The 24,575-nt window shown below is 33.2% G+C and overlaps 2 protein-coding genes across 2 annotated transcripts; one reads left to right on the top strand and one right to left on the bottom strand.

Moving 5' to 3' along the window:
- Positions 1-965: 965 nt before the first annotated feature.
- LOC144837403 (high affinity copper uptake protein 1-like) lies at positions 966-13,054 on the bottom strand. The gene is made up of 6 exons (XM_078692480.1): positions 13,032-13,054; positions 12,703-12,858; positions 8,236-8,418; positions 5,818-5,884; positions 5,370-5,538; positions 966-1,225 (listed from the first exon to the last, which is right to left on the bottom strand). The coding sequence occupies exons 3-6, from the start codon at positions 8,413-8,415 to the stop codon at positions 1,024-1,026; spliced, it is 618 nt and encodes a 205-aa protein (XP_078548606.1). The 5' UTR covers positions 8,416-8,418; positions 12,703-12,858; positions 13,032-13,054; the 3' UTR covers positions 966-1,023.
- Positions 13,055-13,131: 77 nt separating this feature from the next.
- On the top strand, positions 13,132-23,934 carry LOC144837397 (ribonuclease 3-like). The gene is made up of 23 exons (XM_078692471.1): positions 13,132-13,244; positions 13,567-14,312; positions 14,597-14,777; positions 14,938-15,085; positions 15,639-15,790; positions 16,106-16,273; positions 16,624-16,782; positions 17,072-17,153; positions 17,384-17,610; positions 17,943-18,070; positions 18,409-18,616; positions 18,707-18,814; positions 18,934-19,296; positions 19,597-19,815; positions 20,075-20,128; positions 20,282-20,385; positions 20,638-20,743; positions 21,059-21,203; positions 21,430-21,512; positions 21,732-21,835; positions 22,077-22,169; positions 22,588-22,634; positions 22,866-23,934. Exons 1-23 carry the CDS (start codon positions 13,194-13,196, stop codon positions 23,096-23,098), a joined length of 3,909 nt encoding a protein of 1,302 aa, XP_078548597.1. The 5' UTR covers positions 13,132-13,193; the 3' UTR covers positions 23,099-23,934.
- The last annotated feature ends 641 nt before the right edge of the window (positions 23,935-24,575 follow it).

Below are 24,575 nucleotides of genomic sequence, written 5' to 3'. Positions count from 1 at the left end.
CAGGTATTATATGAATATAAGAGGATTTTTCAAAATATGTTTATTGTACATGACTTTCATACCAACAGTCTCACACAAACTGTCAATGTATTTAAAAAATTGACATGCTTAACAAATGTCTAACCTATTCTTTTAAAGCAAGGTAAACATAGTCGCATGGTACACATTGCTATGCCTACAAGAAATAAAGTGGTGCAGTGACTACAAAAAAAGGGAGGAACAATCTGTGTAGACCACAGGGTTGTCAAAGACCTCTGTGAAAAAGTGGTCAGGTTGAAACCTTGTACTGGTGACTATGGCCCTGGTATTAATTTACTTGTATCCATTATAATAAAGTAATGTAAACATATTATATTAATATTTTAGCACCATTCATATTTCAGGTAAATTTAAAAATCTTTGACAATTTTCTTTTGGAACAAATTAGGATGACTCTGTGAGGTCCAGTATTCATCCTTTAGCTATAATGTCTCTGTAATCCACTACATTTATTTATTTTTGTTTTCTTTGTACCCTCGGCAGCAGTACAAAGAAACTAATATCTGTCGTTTAATAAAATTCTAAAATAATTCTTAAACCATTTTATAGACTCATATAATAGAATAAAATTAATCAATCAATTTTTTCATTATCAAAATAGATTGGTCAAGATGATCACACTTCTTATTTAAAAATACGTTCTGTTGCATTTTGTAATTTAAAGTACTGGAATGGCCTATACAATTTTAAGGTTACACCAGCTAGAAGGAAGAGTGGAGACGGAAAGGGGACAGTTTGTTTAAAAAAACATCCTTTATAATGGATGTGATAATAAAAGCTGATTTTTTTTTCATATATTTTAAAATAAAAAACCACCCTTTTGGAAGCATCCTTAAAATTGGTGAATACCCACCCTATGTATGAGCCCCACCCCTCATAAGCCAATCCTCACACACCCCTAACTTAAAATGCACATGACTATTAAGTCAGTAGATTTTTTCTTTATTAAAAATGTCATTGTCTCACAATATACATAATGTAAAATTAATGGCAATGTTCGTTTATATCAACCACGATAGCTTTTTTCCAGCCGAATAAAAAATATCCGAATCCAGCACCGAGGGCGACAGATATGCATAGCCAGCCGTTGTACGTCATGAAGATAAGCATAAGGAAGTAACTGATGGTTACTTGAACAATATGTAAAAACGTCTGCAGAAAATGAGCACCACTCAACCAACGAGTTCTGAAAGAAAACAGATAATATATAACTAGACATGAAACTCGTCACTTTGACGAGTTAGTTATCCGCACCACGACAAACGCCACGTGCACGTCATACGTTGGAATATTGCACACAGATAAAGATTATGGCATTATGACAAGAACTGAAGAATATGATATGCTGTTAGTGCTGAATTCTGTCAATTTGTGTCATATAGTATATACATGCAAACAGTATAAGCTGTATACATATTACATACAGTGTAGAATAGGTGAAATTACGGGACCCGCCATTTATTCCAATTTTTAACATGGCGACGGTATCAAAATGAAACACTTAGATAGCAATTTCAGAAGGAAATTATCTCAGGAACAACATATTAACGTGTAGAAGAAATTTGAATACGTAAAATATAGATGCGCACCCTTTTAAATGTGATGAACTATTACGCAAAATATGAAAATACGACTTTTTTTATTCAACTGGCCATATGATGACGTCACAACATCCGATTGGCAAAATGTTTACATGAATTCGTATCTACAATCCAATAGCTTCCAGAAAACGTTTTAATCGTGATTATCACATTTTATTCTTACGAGCTATTACAGATTAAATTTTACTGTAAAGATGAAATTAATGACCCACGTAATTAAAATTTTTAGGCATGATGACGTCATAAAAATTAAAATATTTTTATCTCATGCTAAAGAAAGTTGATTGACCTACACAATATATAAATGTAGGAGAAAAAGGAATACAGATAAGCGTGATGCGCTCCATTGAATGTGATGAGCAATAACGAAAGAGACAAAAATCCTATATTTTACATTCGTGTGGCCATACGATGACGTCACAATGTTTTTTAGCCTTATTGATGCATGATCCGATATCTACAACTCATCAACTTCTAGATTTTGTAATAAAAATAAACGGTTAACGGTTTACTTTAGAAACTATGACTGTTTAAAAAAAGACATAATTTTGACGATTTTTTAAGCTTTTTCATAAAAAACGCGCACGAATGGTCTAATTCAACGTGTTCGTATGGCGTTATTTAAACTGGAAAAGGTCTAAATTGTTTTCAAAATTACTAGGAAAGGCTTGAAAAATATAATTCAAGAGAAAAAAATATGTTTTTAACGCTACGTGCGCACCACGCGCGTAAAAAATTGCGCGCCCGTGGGAATTTTTGACATGCTCAAAATGACAAGAAACGCGTAAAAAGTTGATTAGAAATTAATTTTGCGCATTTTGAAATTTTAAATGCGCGTGCGCGCGTAACTTCTTGTGAAACATGCCATTTTTAATCCGTAGAAAGTTTGCCCCTGATATGACTTAAATTTTGTCAAAGTGTCGATACTAAATGACTTTTGGTTTTTAATCTATGATCAATCATTGAAATTCATAAAATTGCGCGTAAGTCACATTGCGCAACTTTGACGTCATTCAAAAATAGGAGGTGCACAACTTCACGTAAATGCCCATATGTTGTCAAAGTTATGAAATGTTATGTTTACACATTTTAGAGGAACATGACTCACAAAAAGGAAGGAAGGAAAGAAGAACTAGACATGAAACTCGTCACGTTGACGAGTTAGTTATCCGCACCACGACAAACGCCACGTGCACGTCATACGTTGGAATATTGTACACAGATAAAGTTTATGGCATTATGACAAGAACTGAAGAATATGATATGCTGTTAGTGCTGAATTCTGTCAATTTTGTGTCATATAGTATGTACATGCAAACAGTATAAGCTGTATACATATTACATACAGTGTAGAATAGGTGAAATTACGGGACCCGCCATTTATTCCAATTTTTAACATGGCGACGGTATCAAAATGAAACACTTAGATAGCAATTTCAGAAGGAAATTATCTCAGGAACAACATATTAACGTATAGAAGAAATTTGAATACGTAAAATATAGATGCGCACCCTTTTAAATGTGATGAACTATTACGCAAAATATGAAAATACAACTTTTTTTATTCAACTGGCCATATGATGACGTCACAACATCCGATTGGCAAAATGTTTACATGAATTCGTATCTACAATCCAATAGCTTCCAGAAAACGTTTTAATCGTGATTATCACATTTTATTCTTACGAGCTATTACAGATTAAAATTTACTGTAAAGATGAAATTAATGACCCACGTAATTAAAATTTTTAGGCATGATGACGTCATAAAAATTAAAATATTTTTATCTCATGCTAAAGAAAGTTGATTGACCTACACAATATATAAATGTAGGAGAAAAAGGAATACAGATAAGCGTGATGCGCTCCATTGAATGTGATGAGCAATAACGAAAGAGACAAAAATCCTATATTTTACATTCGTGTGGCCATACGATGACGTCACAATGTTTTTTTAGCCTTATTGATGCATGATCCGATATCTACAACTCATCAACTTCTAGATTTTGTAATAAAAATAAACGGTTAACGGTTTACTTTAGAAACTATGACTGTTTAAAAAAAGACATAATTTTGACGATTTTTTAAGCTTTTTCATAAAAAAACGCGCACGAATTGTCTAATTCAACGTGTTCGTATGGCGTTATTTAAACTGGAAAAGGTCTAAATTGTTTTCAAAATTACTAGGAAAGGCTTGAAAAATGTAATTCAAGAGAAAAAAATATGTTTTTAACGCTACGTGCGCACCGCGCGCGTAAAAAATTGTGCGCCCGTGGGAATTTTTGACATGCTCAAAATGACAAGAAACGCGTAAAAAGTTGATTAGAAATTAATTTTGCGCATTTTGAAATTTTAAATGCGCGTGCGCGCGTAACTTCTTGTGAAACATGCCATTTTTAATCCGTAGAAAGTTTGCCCCTGATATGACTTAAATTTTGTCAAAGTGTCAATACTAAATGACTTTTGGTTTTTAATCTATGATCAATCATTGAAATTCATAAAATTGCGCGTAAGTCACGTTGCGCAACTATGACGTCATTCAAAAATAGGAGGTGCACAACTTCACGTAAATGCCCATATGTTGTAAAAGTTATGAAATGTTATGTTTACACATTTTAGAGGAACACGACTCACAAAAAGGAAGGAAGGAAAGAAGAATAATACAGAAAAAAAATATTGATCTCATACAATAACAAGGAGTTATCCGCTTGGTATACCAAGCGGATAACTAATTAGTTTTACACGATAAACAACAAGCACGAATGTGCGATACTCAGGGTACAGCAAAAGAAGCTGTAATGACTTCATAAGACGGGATGTGACGTCACATACACATCAATAACCTTGCTACCAAATAGTTTATATGGCTATACGGTACCATCTTCGAGACGCCATATGGCCGCATCCTGTTTGAAATTTAAAATCTGGCTCTATAGCTTTGAGGACGTGTACCTGTAGTATATTCATGCCAAATCAAATCTCAATACTACAATGAATAAGGGAGGAGTAGTACTTTATAAATCGCACTTTTTACTTAATAGTGTCGGATGGAAGAGGAGAGGATGAGAGAGTCCTAGACTCGGGTACCCAGAGTAAAAATATTAGAAGTCAACTAAACGCATGACATGGTTTTAAAGCCAATTCTATCTATATTATATTTGAGGTATATAGTTGGAATATATACACAACCATGATTTTATGACATAAACTACAGATTAAAGGTACTTTACCTCTATGCTTTAAATTGAGGGGTCTGTTTACTTCAACTAAATGTTCTAAATTTCGGCTCAGATTTCACTTTTTTCTTGTTTTTATTTTGAGTGAAGAACTTAATTACAGGGCTAAGTGGTTAATCACGGTATAAGTACATTCTCCTATCATGGTTGTCCTGTTTATGTTTAATTTCTACCATGGTTGTGGTACATACTACTTCAACCATGGTTGTGGTACATACTACTTCAACCATGGTTGTGGTACATACTACTTCAACCATGGTTGTGGTACATACTACTTCAACCATGGTTGTGGTACATACTGCTTCAACCATGGTTGTGGTACATACTACTTCAACCATGGTTGTGGTACATCTACTTTAACCATGATTGTGGTACACCATGGTTGTGGTACATTATTTCAGCCATAGTTGTGGTACACTATGGCTGTGGTACAATATTTAAACCTTGGTGTGGTACACTACTTAACCATGGTTGTGGTGCATTTCAATACTTACTCTCCAGAGCCATGTGTTTCTGTCAAAACAGTTTCACTTCCTTTCGCAATTTGCATAGTCTTATAGCGTACATTGACAACAGAACGACGCAGCAATGTCTCTCGCATCACCTTAAGTCCCTCATACAAGATGGCAAGAAAAAACACTGCAATGCATGATCCTACAAGGCCTATAAAAGAAATAAAGAAAAAGTTCTTAAATTAACAATGATATCATTTCACTTGAATGAATGAATCAACATTTTAGGAAAAATACAAACCAAAAATCCAGTAAAATTGATAAGTGGGTCAGTCAGTGATGTGTATCCCAGAGGGGAAGAGGCCAGCCTAGAAACACCTAGCAAAGGGACCAACAGGCTGACACCAAAAAGGCTGGCTTTGCATGGAAAGGACTTGGAGAGAATAGCCAAGTAGCCACAGTAACAAATGATTTCATGCTGGTTCCTTACCTCCAACTGAGCTGACTTCCCATTCTTCAAATAAAATTGTTACATGGGTACCAAGGTAGAACGTCATCTAAAAAAATAAAATGTTAATAATTAATACACAACCAACTGACAACTTAAACATCATTAAAACAAGGCCAACAGCCATTAAGTCGCGTGCTACAATGCACAGTGATACCGGGCCGACAGACAGACCGACAGACATAGTGAACTATAGAGTCGCGTCCACACGACTAAAAACATTGAGTACTGCCAAGAAGACACGATCAATAAATTCTTGTGTAGTTCATTTAAGTGGTTGCAGTTCTCCAAATAGATAAACACTGCCCTCCATCTAGAAAAGTATCAACATAAATTCATAGATTTTTTTGGCAGAACTCTATTGACATTTCAAACAGTTGTTGAAAACTCATCACCAATTTCTCCCTAGTTCGAGCCTTGTGGTCGTAGCGCAATACAGACAGTTCATTTTGGTTAGGTACTATACAAAAAAAAATTATTATTATTTGGCTCCTGTGTACATTCTAGTTTAAAATCAATTAATTTATCATATCTTTATTTTTATATCCATGAAAAACCCAACTATCGTGGCCAATCTCCTAAAATTACATAAAATATACAAATTGGATGTTTCCAATGTTATTGTACATTCTGTGTGTAAAGGAAATTAGGAATTAGCTAGTTACAGTATTGGCTGAAATCCAGATAACAAACACCATTTTACATTACATCATAGAAATATTAGTTCACTATAATATCTCTATGAGTACATCTTGCTTAAATTATATACTGTATGTAATGTACAATACAAAACAGTGAGAGTTACCAGAAGACACAGTCAATGTTTACATTGTTGCTTCATATTGTAATTTAAGTACAGTGTTTGACCTTTGTACATAAGTAGGTCAATTACTGACATCAACACACTTAAAGCATGAAATATATATTATTACCAAGAAAGAAACTACTATTAGTTGACCATTATAGCTTGGTTCACACACTATGACGAAACGCATGAACGTAAGTGCAGCGCAAGTAATTTTACCAATCACGCCCCGTGGATCATCCAAAACTGTCGCTGGTGATGGGTCAATTCCCCTTGCGTTTTGACTATGTCGTTAATTTATTCTTTCTGCCTTCATTCATACTATTATCCATTCATGCTATTATCTGTGTTTGCTGCTATAATTGCTGATATAAAGCCCTATGATGTATTGTACAGCATGACGTAGGCTTACCAGACACACAGGATATACACCAATAGCAACGTACCCCATATTTTGTTTGCAATTTATTCTTACTGTATATAATTATTATTTTTTTATTATTAAAAATACATCCCTTAAATATTAAAATTAATGTACGTCGTGGCGTAAACTTAGATTTGTGATTTATTTCTTTAATCTTTTTATCTTAATGTTCAAACCTTTTGATCACACAGCGAATGCATGCTCAAAATTACATAACAGTTTGGAGGTTATCAGATGTCTGAGTCATAGTTTAAGTAAATAGATGTCGACAGAAACATACTGTATGAAGCAATAGAGATGCATTTAGGTAGACTGATTGGTATTTGCTTCAGCAAGGTACTTAGTGTTTACCCAAGTTGGAATACGTGACCAGTAGGCCTTATGTGAAGGTCACTTTGAGCTATCGTGGTCCCACTAACAATGACTTTTATGACACACTTGAGTGTATATCCTTACTTTTTGATTCGTGTATTATTACGTATCACATGTTGATCACTATTTTGATACGTGCTCACGATTAGGTGGTACATTGAACGATTAAGTATTTGTACAAATGTTGTGCAACAAAAGAATGGTGACTTTCTGTAACGTCTCTATTCAACAACCAAATCATGTTTTGAAATTATTTTTGTTAAAATTTTACATAAAAATACAAAAATATGTTAAAAAGGTTAACATTTGATAAAATACAGATAAAATACATAGTAAAAAATAAAAAAAAAACTCCAAATTGGTGTGTGTAAGGGTACACTGTAGCATATAATGATGAACGTTTCTTTTTATCCTTTGACATTCACAGTCAGTGTGTATAAAACAAATAGTGAATGTTTTGTATTTGTGGAATTGATAGAATACTTTCATTCATTAAAAGACGTACTTGGTCTATTCAATGATGCAATTGGCCAGTCCATCTATCAACTATGAAAATATTCTATCCATTTCACTCATGCACATTAACTATTTGTATGCTTAATCTCACTATATGGTCTCTGACCCTGCTTCTGCTGCAAGCAAATAACGGCTTTATTAATATTGCGAGTAAATAAATTACCTCTACAGCATTTCAGCAAACATTTCTAAAATATAAACATGTTGTAATACTAATGTGATCCTGGTTTTAGCTGCAAGGCAAAATAAAAGTTTGATATACATTGGTTTTTTATTTTTATACCTGCATCATCATCGTATGACTGTCATCTCCGTGGTCCATAGTATGATCCATATGTCCAGTATGGTCCATATGTCCAGTATGGTCCATAGTATGGTCCATATGTCCAGAATGGTCCATATGTCCAGTATGGTCCATTGTGTGGTTCATTGGCATTGCTGTTGTATTCATATCCATATTCATTTTCTGAAACAAGATCATATTTGTTTTCATTTTTCGAAATGTAAAAAAGATTCATAATACATAATATCTACAATTTTAATAATTGAATACCATTAAGATAAAAAAATGGTTTTTAAACTGAAAGCCAACATAAAATAAGCATGTAGTATTAGCAGGAACACTCAGCTGTTGGCCTCCATAAATGTTTCAATGATTTTAATTTACTCATAAAAAAAAAATAGTCAAAAGTATGTTCCAAATAATTTCTGCACTGATGATCTGCACTGAGCTAAGTCAAGCAGAAAGTCAACGGCATTCAACCATAATTCCATCGTAACATAGTAATCTGATTGGTCCAATTAGTTATGTTGAAATCTTTTATGTTTCCTTTTCATGTGGTAGTATCTCTTTTAAGCCGATGGTCAAATTCAAGTATTCAGAGGAAAGAACATAGGAAATATTAAGATTACTGGGGGATAGTCAGTGGCGGATCCAGGATTTTTAAATATATGGGGTGTGCAGGGCCTACAAAAAGTGAAATAAAGGGCTGAGCTTAATTGTATGTCCTATCTTTTGCATTATAATTGGCGAAATTTAGGAAGAGGGGGGGGCCTTGGATCAGCCACTGATAGTTGAGCTAAGATAGGATCACAAGGTGTAGTCATTTCAATTAATCTAGGCCTATGTATTCAAATTGTTGGATTCAAATCTTGGTCGAATTCAACTATCATTAGACCTACTATCATATACTATTGTAAATTTTGTTTTTACATGGCCTGGCAGAAAAACAACTTCTAGTTCTTGGCCCAGTTTTTTTGTTTAAATAAAGCTAATTATTATAAGTGACCTAACAGGAGAAAAGATAGGGAATGTTGGATACTGTAGCTGAGCTAACGTACAGTAGTGCCAACAGGGTGTGGTCAATTTAACTAGGTCGCCCATATATTCTTGAAATTCTTACATCCACCCCAAACACTTTATGGAAGTTCTAGAAGTGGAATTCAAATCAACTTTCTCAAAAATAGGATTTAATTGTTAAATAAATATGGTTTTCATATCAAATCGTTGAATATTATTGTACCAGCAGGAGGTCTATGTTGAACAAAATCATAAAATACAATTCCAGTTGTTCATTTAATGACAAGTGTGCTATGCCAGTTGAGAAACAAAGCAGCCATGTCCTTTTGTCTATTATAAATCATAAATAATTTTGGCACATTTTTAATAATCATAGGCCTGGTGTTAACAATTGTAAATGAATGAGTATAGACCCTGTGGGCCTGGGTATAAAATTTAGGGGAAAAAGGGAAGGAATGGGATTATACTTCAATGAATTTAAAAGAGGTACGAATTTAGCTAAATTAGGTGATGGGATACAGTATATACCCTATTCGAGCATGGAATTATACTTGGTCAATAATAAAACATATTTTGTTACCATAATTTTTTAGGAAAACATATGACCAATGTAGAGAAATTTACCAGCCTCCAATACCTCCTCGCACCTCCTCATCCCCCCCATCCCCCTCAACACCTCCAAATAATTAGCAATGATGAATACCAACAGGTCTGTTAACTAAAAGTGAACTAGTTTCAATAAATTGCGATAATACCTAAATACATTTACCTGGTAGGTAAACAATTGGTACTGTATCTTTGGTTACTAACCTATTCACTTGAGAGTGTCTACTTGTCACGTAGAACAATTTTCATAAAAATATGTGATATTAATATAATTTATAAAACGGAAAGATTGAATGACATTTACAGATGTTTCACATTTTCTGATGACTATTTTGTCATCAGTATAGTTTGTAGGTGGTGTTCATTTTCTCTCCATATGGACTTAAATATAAAAGTAATATGTCATTAGTTACAATGATGTCATCCTTTCCTGTTCACCTGGCATTCTCTTTAAAAGGTGTCCATATGGAATAACAACAACAATTAGACCCACAGAGAATAAACATGATCTTTTAAAAGCGTTGTACACGTATGGCATAATTATCACTGCGTAGGTTCCATTTATAAAAAGCTAATTAAACTTGTAATCAAAACAATTGCTGTGTATTACTATCTAGTAGTACAGAATTACTCTTCTAGATAAATCTCTCTCAAATCCTAATCTAAAATCCATTAACATGTTCTTTAATTTTATATAAACAAAATCCTATTGATGATGATTAAGAGTGAGTGAGTGGCCGAGCGGTTAAGATAGTGGAACCGTAATTACGTAGCCATAACATCGGCAGGGGTTTTGAGGCTCACTCACTCCATGGTTCTGGTGGTAGAACGAGTCTTCTCGTAGGTTCAGTGTACACAACTAGCTCGTGTGCACTTTAAAGAACCTAGTACATCTTTCGAGACGAGTAGGGGGTTACCCCGGTGTATAGTATTAGTACATCACAGCCACTGATCACCAACTGGGCCCTCTGGGAGACCAGTCTTTGACTGAAGAAGTCACCCAGTAACAAACAAACAAATAAACAGCTCAACATTTGATAACAAAAATGTTATGGTGTAATACCCTATACAGTACAAAAGTGCCACTTATAATGCACTACATTACAGTTCATCATTCTAATTTACTGTCAAAACTTACTACTGTATGAAAATAATCCAAATATCAAATATAGTTTATCTAATGTGATTTTTACAATTTTCTGTTCTTTGAATACATAAAACAAAATTCTATTATATAATAGCGCAACATTAGTCAAAAAATGTATGATGCATTGTACTATAGTCAGTCCTTCTAATGAAATTCTAAATTCTAAATCCGCTAATCAAAAATCTTACAAAAAATAATCCAACTTATAAATATCAGTTTATAGTGTTTGATCTTTACGGTTTCCTGTTTATTGATTTTGTAAAACCACAGATTAAATTTATGATCTGTAAAAAGCGCTGTACTACAATGATATTTAATTTAAACGAAACAAATTTAATTTTTAATAAATCATTGTTATTAAACCCTTATATTGTTAAGAACTAACAATACAATGTTTATTTTTTCTGAAAATCTATCAATCGGAATTACAAAACTGTATACATGTAATTTATTTTTACTAACTATTTCTGGAAATAAAATTGCAGATACAGTAGAACACACTATTAAGGGGACACCTCTATCAAAGGGACTTTCTTGCGTTGTGAAATGAATGAGAGGAAATATATTTAATTTTAATTTAGATTAGATTTAACACACATCAAAGTAATCTTAGCCTATGTATATACTGTTTAAAAGATATGTATTTTTTTAGCAATGTACCTTCTAAATAAGAGAAATTATATATATATGTATTATTATATTTATAACAGAGAAGTATAATAAAAGTGGGACGAACAAAAAAAAAAGATTTAACACAGAAAATCCCTATTCAGGGGACATCCCTATTAAGTAAACACTTTTTTTAGTTCAGGTGTTCCTTAGAAATGATATTTAAAATAATTTAATTAATAATAATGACAGATTATTTGTTAAACAGATGTTTTGATAGTAAACTGTTTTATAATTAATGCCAATACTAACAAAGCTGAATCATTAGGGAGCATTGTGTAATTAGCACATTAAAATATAAGCTGGTACTACCAGTTACTGTAAATATAGATAAATAGAAACATTGTTGTTATGATTTTCTAATAAACCTGGCAATATAAATTAATACATTACATGTTTTGAAAACATAATGGATACATTGTATGGTTCTATAATTTGTAATATGATACAGAATAATAATGAAGATTATCTTATTCTATGATCATGTGATTACAGTCCATTGTTGCATTAGAAACATTCCATGTTGCCGTACCTGTAGGTCTATTTGTACTGTACACTATAACAATGCACAGTTAATGCCAAAAAGAGGATTTACTAACTGTATATTATAAAGAATGTTGTTTTTTAATGAAAATGTTTATATTTAAAAATTTAAAAACTTATTTTAATGACATTATCTGCGGATTGGGTCAAAAGTCATAAAACAAACTAGGCCTACAGTATGTTTGCAAAATTTTGTATGGCTAGCACAAGCAACCAGAAAATAATATTGAAAAAATCATATTTTGGAATAGTAAATACTGTTCATTGAGCATTAGAAATAACCTGTAAATAACTGTTTAATATTTTTAATGATGGGCAATATTCAATTATAAAAATACAGGTACTGTACGTAGTAACAATTGTCAATATCTACAAAAACTGTAACCCATCACTTTCAGTTTCATATTTTTACTTAATTTTCACAAATCAAAAATGATTTATTGAGTTGTTATAACAACTTTTCTCGAGTGCTGTATAGTACTTACCTATTTTAGATTAGTCTTATACAAATCTACCGAAAAATAAACGCTGTATACTAGTAACTGTGAAGAAGAAGGTGGGTCTGGTGTCAAATGATGAAGATGCTGGTAGAGAGAGCTGGTGGGTGCAGAACCGTGCAGTGGTGGTCTGGTAGGTTTGGCCTAAGTTTAAGATAAATCATACGGTAGTTTTCGTAGTATCTAACAGTATTAACTATATAATCTAATGAAACTTAACAATATTATTATCACTAATAATGAATTACCAGAAAAACTAGTAAATTAAACAACGAAACAAGTGAAAAACTTTCGTTTTTAAGGAAGTGTAACCTTACCTTTATCAAAAACTGGTCTCCAACTGTGTTTTTATTTGTTGTTGAACTTTAGCCACATAGCACATGTCGCCCTCATCGTAATTATTTTATTATAGAGGGCGCTGATCAATATTATTGTTTCTAAAAAAAAGTTTATTAAAAACGATGTGTTTAATACATTAAATGGAGAACAAAAACTACCATAATACTCGTTTACCTAATTTCAATTATAAGGTATATAATGTTAGGATCACTTTTAGAGCAAAATTATGTTAGTTAGTAGTAGATTCATGTACAACTTTAGCCTAGAGACTCTAGCCTAGCTAACTAAACTTCTAATCCTATCTACTATCTAAGTCTATACTCATACTGTACTACTGTATGTAGCAAGTGCCAAGGCAGGACCTACTATATATGGATAACTCCTCCATCTACACTTCATAAAGCCTAGTAATACTAGCATAGCTTAAGCATAGTGTTAACTACCCAGTATCGACAGGGGAAGAGAGAAGTGTATGGAGTAAACAATTATTTGTTGACCATTCTATTTTTTCAGAGAAGAGAACAAAGCAATCCCACTGATCAACATTCATTTCATCAATCTGAAAAACCACCTTATCCAAGTTTCCGACAAAATGTTCCAGAAAACAGCGATTATTGGGACAAAAAAAGGAGGGAGTTTCCGCCAAGAGGTCACCAATCTTGGCTAGAGCATGACCAACCAAATCCACCCAGAAGAGAGGAAGAGTATCCTGGTCACAGGTTCGACAATGAACCTTGGACAAGTGGCAGCCGACATGAAAAGAGGTTCTCAAATCGATATGATTACAGTGATAGTTATACATCAAGTTATCAAGAAGATCAGTGGAACCCCAGAATGACAGACTTTCCAAGAGAAGCAAGAGAAGGACACCGACTTGAAAGAGAATCTTCCTCTGAAGGAATTCAAAGAGATGATTACAACCAACAAAGAACAAGATACCAACATCAGTCATATGGTGACAGAAGACCAGATGGATATTCCTCTTCAATGTCTTCATCTGGACGCCAGACTTCTCATAAACGTCGATCAAGAAGCAGGTCACCACGGCACAGGTCGTACCAATCTGGAAAACACCAGAGATCAAATCCCATCTCTGTTTCATCACCAGTGTCAAACAGATCGCCATCACGGAAGGAATATCGTGGCAAGAGAGAGGATCATAGATATAGGAGAGAGAAGGAATCTTCATTGGCAAGTGAGCGGAGAGAAGATTCACCATTGAAAATGGATGGTGTGGAGGATGATGTTTCCATGAAAGGGTATGAGTGTGTAATTACAATTCTTATATTAGTAGACACTCCTACAAAGGGAGACCCTATTAAAGGGACATTTGTGAAATGAAAATTTGAAATCTAAAGCTCTGTATACATCAAACTTTATGTGACAAACAAAATGTGATGTGTCCATATGTGGACATGATGATGTCATATCACTACCATATTTGGGCACATAACATTTTTTTGTCAAACTAGTTTGATAGTGTAGACAGAGCTTAATATTCATCATCTTTCATTCCTTTAACATCATTTTATATTTTTTTTAGGTCAATATCGAGAAAAGACAGGTGGGATAACCTAGAGAAAGAAGCTGCATTTTTCACCACATCTCAGAGCAGCAAAGAGAGGGTAAAAGATGATGAGCAAGAGGAGAAACAGGCAACCCCTCCCTGGATACAATGTTCACCAAAAGAGAACTTCTACACAAGTGAGCCTAGCAAACAGAAGGTATAAACTGTATATTGCTTTCTCCTATTTATATGTATAATTATTATCATATCATCCTTATCATGTTATCATTATCTCATTATATTTCATCGTCATCGTAAACAGAAAAATAAATAGGAAATAAAATTCCTAAAAACTGTTGTCTTCATTTTTTAAAAAGAATCAATCAACGATGGCTGCAACAACTAAACTGGAAGAACTTCTTGAGAAATTTCAAACACAAATAGTTGAAAGGGGCAAAAGGGTACGGGCGAATCAACCACCAGTTGATCTTCCAGCACCAAAACGACATTGGCATGTACATAAAGGTATCTATAATCAATCATTTATTAATTTTCATAATTACTCAACATTTTTGTCATTGCTATGCTATTGAACTCCTCCTTTGGAACACCCCTGTTCAGGGGACACCCCTATTTAGGGGACAATTTCCTGTGAAATGAACAAGGGGCAATATATGTTATAACACTACGATCAACCCTATTCAAAGGGAATTTTGTTGAATCCCGAAGGTGTCCCCTTTATTAAGAGTTTTACTGTATATGCTCAATATATTGACCATCATCACTAAATCACCAGCTCTACCGTGCCACCAATAGCAGCTCAGCAGCTCTACCATGCCAACAACACCAGCTTTATCATGCCACCATCACTCGCTCTACCATGGCACCAACACCAGCTTTATCATGCCACCAACACCCGCTGTATCATGCCACCAGCTCTTATCATAACCACCTCTACCATCACACCACCTCTGCCCTTGCCACTTCAGTGCCATCACTACACTGCCACCATTATCAACATGACATTGTGTTTCTACAATCAATCAATTATTTATTATATAATATAATTTTTTTACAGACTGTTCTGACTCATCATGCTCATCTTCCTCGTCTGACTCAAGCTCATCAGAAAGTGATTCCGAAGACTTTGATCCTTTGGAATCTTTTAAGATCAAAGAACAGCATCCGCATCGTCTTCACAAGAACCTCTGGTACAATGATGCTGGAGAGGTTGGTCAAATTTACTATTAAAGATGCATTGTCCCCAAAAAACATGAAAAATGCAGATTAGTAAAGTCAGACTTTGAAGTTTTTTTGTGGTTTTAATCAAGTTAATAACTTCTGTAGAAAAAAAACTAAAAACTAATGTTTTCACTTATAAAAAGACAAAATAAATAGTTAAATTAAAACTAACTGAAAACCCTTTACCCTTAATTTTTGGTTTTAAAATAAATTTTTTATAGTTGTATAATTTTTCTAGGTAAATAATTGTTTTTATCCAATTTTTGTTCAAATTGAATAACTATAATTTTTTTAAATGTTTAGCTTAATGAAGGTCCATTGTGCAGTTGTACACCGACAGCAAGGAAGATAGGGATTCAACACAATATATTTCCAGGAGAGAAAGCTATTCCTTTGTGCGACCCACTTACTAACAATGCTGACAAACTTCATCACTATCGGATTACAATGTCTCCAGCAAAAAATTTCTTGGTAAGACTCAGCAAACTTAAATTGATACTATCATTAGTTTGAACTTTTTCAGTTGCTATTCCTAATATAATTTTCATATTTAATTATTTAATGATTGTTTTTTTTTTTTTAGTTAAAAAATATAACCTTATGAATAACTAATTGGAATAAGCCCATGCAATCTTATTTCAAAAGGAGTATTATACTAATGATATTTTGATATAAAATGACATTAAAACATTTTTTTGTAGAACATAACAAAACATTTTGGGAATGTTGATTGAGAGCATAGAGATGTGAACTATCTATATATCGAGAGCAAACATTTACTTTTTTAGGCCTTATATCAGAATTTTGTTTTTTATTTATAGACGCATCAGCCAACGGTGATAGAGTATGATGACAGGGAGTACATCTTTGAAGGGTTTTCATTGTTTTCACATTTCCCGTTAGATGATATACCTACGTGTACTGTTATCAGATTCCAGATTGAATACACAATACACTTTTTACCTGAAGCCATGCCAGAGGTAGGGTCATTATTATTATTATTATCTATGATACAACATTCATTAGCTTATATACTGTATAAGAATTACTTATCGTTATTGTCCCGAATTTGTAGTCGTTAATAGTAATATACTTACAGACAATTGATTTTCAAAATACAGTATTGCTTATTATATTAAAATCTCAAGTTATCTGTATCTTCAATATGAGCTGAGATATTATTAACATGTGTTCTGTTGCTCTGCATTTGTATTCCATTCAGTTCTGTTTATTTATTTTATTCAATTAAAAATATTTTCTGGATTTTAGAATTTCACAATTTGTGGTATGGATTTATTTGCCAATTTCCTGTTTGATGAGGTACTTGAACTACTTGATTTTCATTACAAAGGTATGTTAAAGGGGCTTTAAGGCATGGTGAACTTTGACCTTTAAGGTACACTCATACTTGTTCCATTTGATGGAACAGAAGTGAACGCTGTTCAATTCATCATCATAATTTTTCAATTATTATTAGACACAGTCTATCATTTTGGTGATACAAAATACGAATGCACCTTTATTCTGAATGTTGTTGACTAAGCATGTGTGATCAGATGTTATGCAACAATTTGTTTTCAGCTAAAGAAGGTTGCCAGCTTTTCCATTTTATGCCACGATTTGCAAGATCACTTCCCAACAACGGAAAAGAGATCCTATCTATGCACCATGTGATGCAGGCGCTTCTACGTAAAGGTCACAGCTTCATGGACGTCCTGGAGGAGATGAAATGGCAGCAGTACGATGACATTGATTGGCAGAGTTTTGCGGAAGACATGAAGAATTCAATCTTAACTTTTCCTGGCAAGGTAGCTCACAATTTAAATGTTTTCGTTTTAAAACTTTTATCTTACTCTACCTGTTAGAATTCAATTGGACAAAAGCTTTTTCTTTTCCTGGCAAGGTTTTTTACTAAATTTACAATTTTAGGATTTCATTTTAAGACGGCCATCTCAAAAAAAATTGTTACAGATCTGGAACTTTTTTTTTTCTGGCAAGGTAACTATTCAATTTTAGGTTTTTGTTTTATTTCACATGTTATAGGTAACAAAATGTCTTTCCTAACAAAATTTTGTACAAGCAGAAATTAACTTGATTTTGCTATAATTTGTTAACTAAATTTACTTGTTACTTCTTGCAGAAACCTAGTTCTATTCGTGTTGACCAGATAGACAGAGAAGAAGAAGAAATGGACCAGCCTCAACCATTTCCTACCATAGTTCACTTTGGAGTGCGACCTATTCAACTAACATACGCTGGCGACCATCAGTACGGCAAATATAACTTTTTTTCTAATTTATATAATAGTTATGTTAGATGAGCAGTTAGGACACTTGACTATCATAAAAAAAGACCTGGGTTCAATTCCTGATAACAACTCCTGTTCCACACAGTTGTCAATGAGTGGTTAGAAATACAAGAGGGGAACGTTGAGGAAAGGAACTGCCCATCCTACCACATAACACAGAGGCTTAGTACAATGAGTTCCTAATAGCTAACTTCCTTGCGCTGAAAATGAATATGGGACTCACCATTTTTTAATGGTTATGTTTAAGTAGCAGATGTTTGTTTTTCTCTACTCATTAGAACTTTTTGTTTACATTTAGGTATCAAAAGTTGTTCAAGTCTATCCTGAAGTTACAGCATCTCATTTCAAATAAACCTAAGGTAACAGCAGCTGACCGACGAAAGCTCACAGAGCGATCGGAACAACTACAGGCCATACGTCTTTCAAAGAACATGTCTCGTGAGGTTACGGCAGAACTGAACTGTGAGGGCGCCTATGTTACTGGCCTAAAATCTGATATATGTCAGGTATGATATGATTAAAGTCTCACCTTGGAGTTATGTTAAAATTCATTTTTAATTTATTACATTGTTAATAAATATTTTCTTTTTTCCCAGCATGCCTTAATGCTTCCGGTTTTGGTGGACCATATACGATACTTTACTTGTCTTCATAATTTGGAGAAATCAATTGGTTATGTGTTTACAGATAAAGTTCTACTGAAGGTATGGCAAATTATCAAATTATTTTTAGGTGTTTTTCTAAACAAGTAAAAGTTTTTGTAAATTTGTTTAGAATTTTAAAGCAGTATTTAAATGAATAAAATTTGTTTAATTTTTTCCAGCATGCTATGACTCATCCGTCGTTTGGCCAAGGTTACGGCATGAACCCAGATCATGTCAGAAACTCGCTTTACAACTGTGGCATGCGCCACCCTGATTACGGCGATGAAAAAGGCAAACAAGAAATGTACAACCGCAAGAAAGGAATCAACATACTCATAAACACGATGTCAAAAATGGCACAGGATGATGAAACGCCCTCTCACATCCATCATTACGAACGGTTAGAATTTCTAGGTGATGCCGTTGTAGAGTTCATCACCAGCACGCATTTGTACTTGTTGTTTCCTGATATTGAAGAAGGAGGATTGGCGACGTTTCGTCAAGCTATTGTGCAGAATCAACATCTTGCTGTTTTAGCCAAGGTTTGTACCTAATTGTTTTTCTTAAAGATTTTTTTTTAAAATTAATTATTTTTCATTGACAGTGTCAATCATCACCAATCTACAAAATCGTCTTTGTTGTATTCATGTATATTTGTTTAAAGAGGTACAGTGTAGAGTTAAGATAATTCATAGGATATTACACTGTTTTCTGTGTCACTTTTTATACTTTAAAACTTAAATAAATAAAAAAGATGCTTTCTAACAAATACTCAATACATTTGAGATGTTTTATAAATCTACCTTGATTTATAATTAAATTAATACATTGTTATTTTTCAGAAATTGAAGTTAGACCACTACCTACTCTATGCACATGGACCTGATCTTTGCCGTAAATCTGACCTTCGACACGCCATGGCTAACTGCTTTGAAGCGTTGATGGGTGCTATGTATCTTGAATCGGGGCTTGAATATGTCAATAAAACATTCTCAAGTGTTCTCTTCAATAAACAAGTGCTGAGAGATATCTGGAATGAATGCCCTAGACATCCTCTGCAGGTAAGATCTATCCATGCATATGATCTGAGGGCTAGTGGAAAAGTGTAGAGCACAGCCCCTCTTTTGGGATACCTTTACTCGGGGAATACCCCCATTATCAAGGGGACACTTTCCCATCAAAATGTGTTTTAACACAAAGGTGAAATATAGGTTTTAACACTATGACCAACCCTTCGTTGAGGTGTCCACTTAATACGGGTTCTAGTGTTACATACAGTAATACTATATTAAATTTAACTTGGTTTTTGTTTATGTGTAGATTGAATGTCCTGGTGGTGACCGTCACATGATAGAATCATATCCAGTCCTTCAGGTAAATATAAACAATATTAGACTTGCCAATAATAATGTTTACAACAAGCAGACAGTCAAATCAACCGGTGGAGTCTGCTGGTTTCAATGATTAGAATAATTATGATACCTTTTAAATATTTGAATGAATGACCCAAATTTCCATTTGTTTCAGAAATTAAACCAGTTAGAAGATTCAACTGGTATTTATTTCAAGAATATTCGTCTTCTGGCTCGAGCATTTACGCAAAGAACTGTGGGATACAACAACCTTACAAGGTAAATTTATAAAGCATGTCCTGTAGTTCTTTATAATATACTGTAGTAAAGTATCTTAACAAAAAAAATGATTTTAGAACACCCCATTTCAGAATGGTATAGTCCACAGATGACCACCTACAATAACAGTCCATCTATAAAGATATAAACCACATTCTTCATAAAAACAGTTTTATTGTTTTAGTTCATCATCAATTGTTTTAATTATCAGTAGTAGTTATTACTGAATATTTTTATCAATTTGTATTTCAGAGGCCATAATCAACGCATGGAGTTTCTTGGTGATTCAGTCTTACAAATTATCACGTCATGTTACCTGTACAGGCATTTCCCAGACCATCATGAAGGACATTTATCGGTAAGATGTTAAAGACATTTGATAAATAAAAAATATAACAGCATTACAAAGATAGACATTATTTAAAAGCTGAAGTATGATGTGTATCTACCAGTCAAATTATTTTATTACAAACAACAAAATTATAATAATTACTCTAGCTACAATAAAAAATATAACAGCATTACAAAAGAGATTATTTATTGAAGTATGATGTATCTACCAGTCAAATTATTTTATTACGAACAGCATAATAATAGAAGTTGTTGCATTTTAAAATATGCCTTTAGTAAATATATTTTGATTATTAATCCATTTAACCTTTTTCATTTGAAGCTTCTTCGAAGTTCTCTAGTAAACAACCGAACACAAGCAACAGTTGCGCGAGAGCTAGGCCTAGATAATTACATAATTGATGTTGATACTCGCAGTAAAAAACCTGGACCGCAGCCTACAAAGACAATAGCTGATTTACTGGAAGGTATGTATGAAATGGTACTTGGATAAACCATTGGTATCTTATCACGTTTTGTTAATGATGATTGTTTATGTTGTTTTTGTTGGCAATAAAGTAAAGTGAAAAAAGTATAAAACATAGTGTGGTTGAATTGTGAATTATATTTACAAAATTACAATAAAAGAATTCATAAAAAGGATTGGAATTTCTTTCATTAATTTTTTAATACCTCAACATTTTATTTAAACAGCTTTTCTTGGTGCTCTGTATGTTGACCGTGGACTTGAATTTGTCCAAGTTTTTTGTGATGTCTGTTTCTTCCCAAGACTAAGTGTAAGTTACTATATTAAGTTAAGAAAAAGGGTAAACAATAGAATAACTGCAGGCATGTAATACATTGCCATAATTAATTTATTTTGATAGTAATATTTTAATTTGAATATGGCCTAATAACAACATGTGTGTGCTCAGTAACATAATACTGTAGTTGACAATAAACATACTTCGATTTTATACAGTATATTATCCCCTTTTATTTTTTGTATCATCTAGGAATTCATCAGAAGTCAGGATTGGAACGATTCAAAGTCACAACTTCAACAATGTTGTCTGACATTAAGACAAGAAAACAAAGAACCGGAATTACCTACCTACAAGTATGTCTACATGTTTTGTACAATATAACATTATAGAGAAACTACACATTAATTAATTATTTATAAAAAGTGAAAATGATATTCTCATTAGACCTAATAATGGAATATGATAATATAATAATATTTCATTGAGATCCAGTCAACACTGTTTTTCCCCCAGTAAATTTGCCTTGGGATTATATACTGTATAACATTATATATTACATTGTATCAATATAAAATTATTGTTTTCATGTGACAGGGTTATTCAACAGACTGGTCCTACAAACACTCGGCGATACACTGTTGCTGTTTATTTTAGAAACAAACGAATTGGAACAGGAACGGCATCAAAGTAAGCATTTAACTTTAAAGACAGTTTAGATTATTACCCCAAAATGCTTGCTAAATAATTGTATAAACAGGTTAAAGAGTAAACAAAATGTGGTTCTGCAGTAACTGCAGTAGAATAATATTTAGCATGATCCCAAATTGTATGTACCGGTATTAATTATTTAACATATTTTAAACAATTCATAAACTCATAAACAATGCTCTTCTACAGCTAGTTTCAATCTCTCCCACTGTGTGAACTTGCTATTGTTTCCGGCTTTCACGCCAATCCCACCCTTTTCCACTTATATTCCAAGTTTCCTGGACTTTCTGCATTCTCACTCCTGAGGACGATCAAAGCATATTGATCGAAACGTCTTTTCAGAACTAATATACATAGTGTACCTCAAACTTATATCAACATTTATTGTTATTATTAGTGTTCAAGATGCACAGATGGCAGCAGCAAAAAATGCCCTGGAAACTTGTAAGTAGAGATTTTTTTAAAGATTTTGGTACAAAAAAAGTCACAATACACATAAATAGTAATTTCATCATGTTTGTAGTATGCAAACTTATGATGATTATCTATAGGCTATTAACTTAGCAGATAACTGAAATAATAGACCAAACATCAACCGATCAATATAATAAGATTGTATTTTTTTTTTTACAATAAACTTAAATTATAAATGACTATTTCTCTTTCTTTTTTTAGATGACTTTCCGCAACTTCAGCATCAGAAACATCTTCTGGGGAAGGTTCATCCAGATCAAAATGAAAGGCAAGAAACCTCACAAGGAAGAAATAAAGACAAAATGAGGAACGATAGAAGAGAAGGAAGGAATCGAGACAGAAGGAAAAACGACAGAAGAGATGATGAAAGCCGCTATAGAGAAAGAGAAGCAGAAAGAACGTTTAAAAGAAGACGGACGGATTCACCATGGTAGAAAATGAATAAAAGTATAGTGCATAGTTCAAGAAATGGCAATCTATTTATGAAATTGTTTCACCATGCCACGCTGAGTGTGAAAATCAGAGGTTTTGTTAATTGTTTTGTCAACAGGTTGAAAATACAATCTGCTGTAAAAATGTGTTACCACACCTTTTCAGTATATTCCCTGGAAACGGATTTAGTTCAATCTAGGTTAAAAAACGTTGTTGTACTTTTGTCAAATACTCTCAGTATAATGATAATAAAGGCAATTCATTGTAAAGCAAGGAAAGGAGACTTTAGGATGTATAATTTGTGCTATACTTTATACTTCACTTTTAAGCCATTATTTACTCTGCTCTTTGTTGTTATATTCCATATTGTACAATGAAATTAACCAAGTACAGTACTGCAAAATATCGTTTACAAATAAATATTTATGTATGCATAATATTTAAAAAAATATAAAGGCAGCGCGCCTACTGTATGACGTCACTAAATTCACGTCACATGCTCTGCAACGTATCTGTTGAATTTGTAAAGATTCAACCAATCAGAACACAGAGATTTTGTCAAAATTGTATTAAGCAGACGATAAGAATGGAAGTGCGAAGGCTCAGCTCAGCAGATACTCTGGGATATTTATTTGATTATTAATTTGATGTAAAGTATTGTTATGGATTGTGAAGTGACCAGAGTAGATAAATAAAAGCGTGGGCACACACTACCGACCATCAATTACTCCTAAACCTGGAATAAAAGGTATGTTTATAAAGCTAGCTAGGCCTAGGGTATATCAAATTGATTGATTGCTAGATTAATGGATGGGAGTTGAGGCCATCAGGCATCATGCAGGGGGATCTCATGCAGGTAGACCTCCCTCAGATAAATGTATGTATAATTATGATCATACATCTTATAATAAACGCCTTTATTCTGTCAAATGTATGATAGTCAATACTTCTTGTATTTACACAGACATATATGTACATTTATATAGAATATCATTTTATCATTGTAGGACAAACAATAAAATTAAGTTTTCTAAACTTTATTCATAGCCGGCGCCAGCTCTGCAGCCCTGATGCGCTAGATTTTTAATACAGCGCCCTCTCTTTCTTTCTTTTAATTTTAAGTTCGCGTTAATTATAAGCCCTCTATTGGTGGGTATGTATTTCTCTATTAATTGGTCACAGGACAGTCTCATAAAAGAGAGCAATGCTTTTATGGTGTACATTATAGAGCAGCAATACTTTTATATTGCTAAGAATTACATTACATTACTGGATTTAGAAAGACATTTTCTGGAAAATATGTGGTGTAAATAATGTGCAATATTGCACATACATACCATGTAATCCTCTTCCATTCTTTATTTTTGACATTTCTTTATACAACAGTAGTATTGTATGTTATGTTTACTGTATTTCTTCCAAATACAGATGATTGCCTTATTCTGTTTTCCAACTGAACACACTTATCAGGGCCATGGC

This window comes from Antedon bifida, chromosome 3, assembly GCF_963402885.1.
Source record: "Antedon bifida chromosome 3, ecAntBifi1.1, whole genome shotgun sequence".
Lineage (NCBI taxonomy): Eukaryota > Metazoa > Echinodermata > Crinoidea > Comatulida > Antedonidae > Antedon > Antedon bifida.
The sequence above is the reverse complement of the archived record's forward strand: the minus strand, read 5'-3'. Positions and strand labels throughout refer to the sequence as shown.

Excerpts from the sequence above, each read along its gene's own strand:
- LOC144837403 (XM_078692480.1), bottom strand. The coding sequence starts at position 8,415 with ATGAATATGGATATGAATACAACAGCAATGCCAATGAACCACACAATG. Across the intron at positions 5,885-8,235 it reads GTCATACGATGATGATGCAG|ATGACGTTCTACCTTGGTAC; the intron begins GTATAAAAATAA and ends TTATTTTTTTAG. Across the intron at positions 5,539-5,817 it reads GGAAGTCAGCTCAGTTGGAG|GCCTTGTAGGATCATGCATT; the intron begins GTAAGGAACCAG and ends TTTCTTTTATAG.
- LOC144837397 (XM_078692471.1), top strand. The coding sequence starts at position 13,194 with ATGGAGAACAAAAACTACCATAATACTCGTTTACCTAATTTCAATTAT. Across the intron at positions 17,611-17,942 it reads TCTTAACTTTTCCTGGCAAG|AAACCTAGTTCTATTCGTGT; the intron begins GTAGCTCACAAT and ends TACTTCTTGCAG. Across the intron at positions 21,204-21,429 it reads AATAGCTGATTTACTGGAAG|CTTTTCTTGGTGCTCTGTAT; the intron begins GTATGTATGAAA and ends TTATTTAAACAG.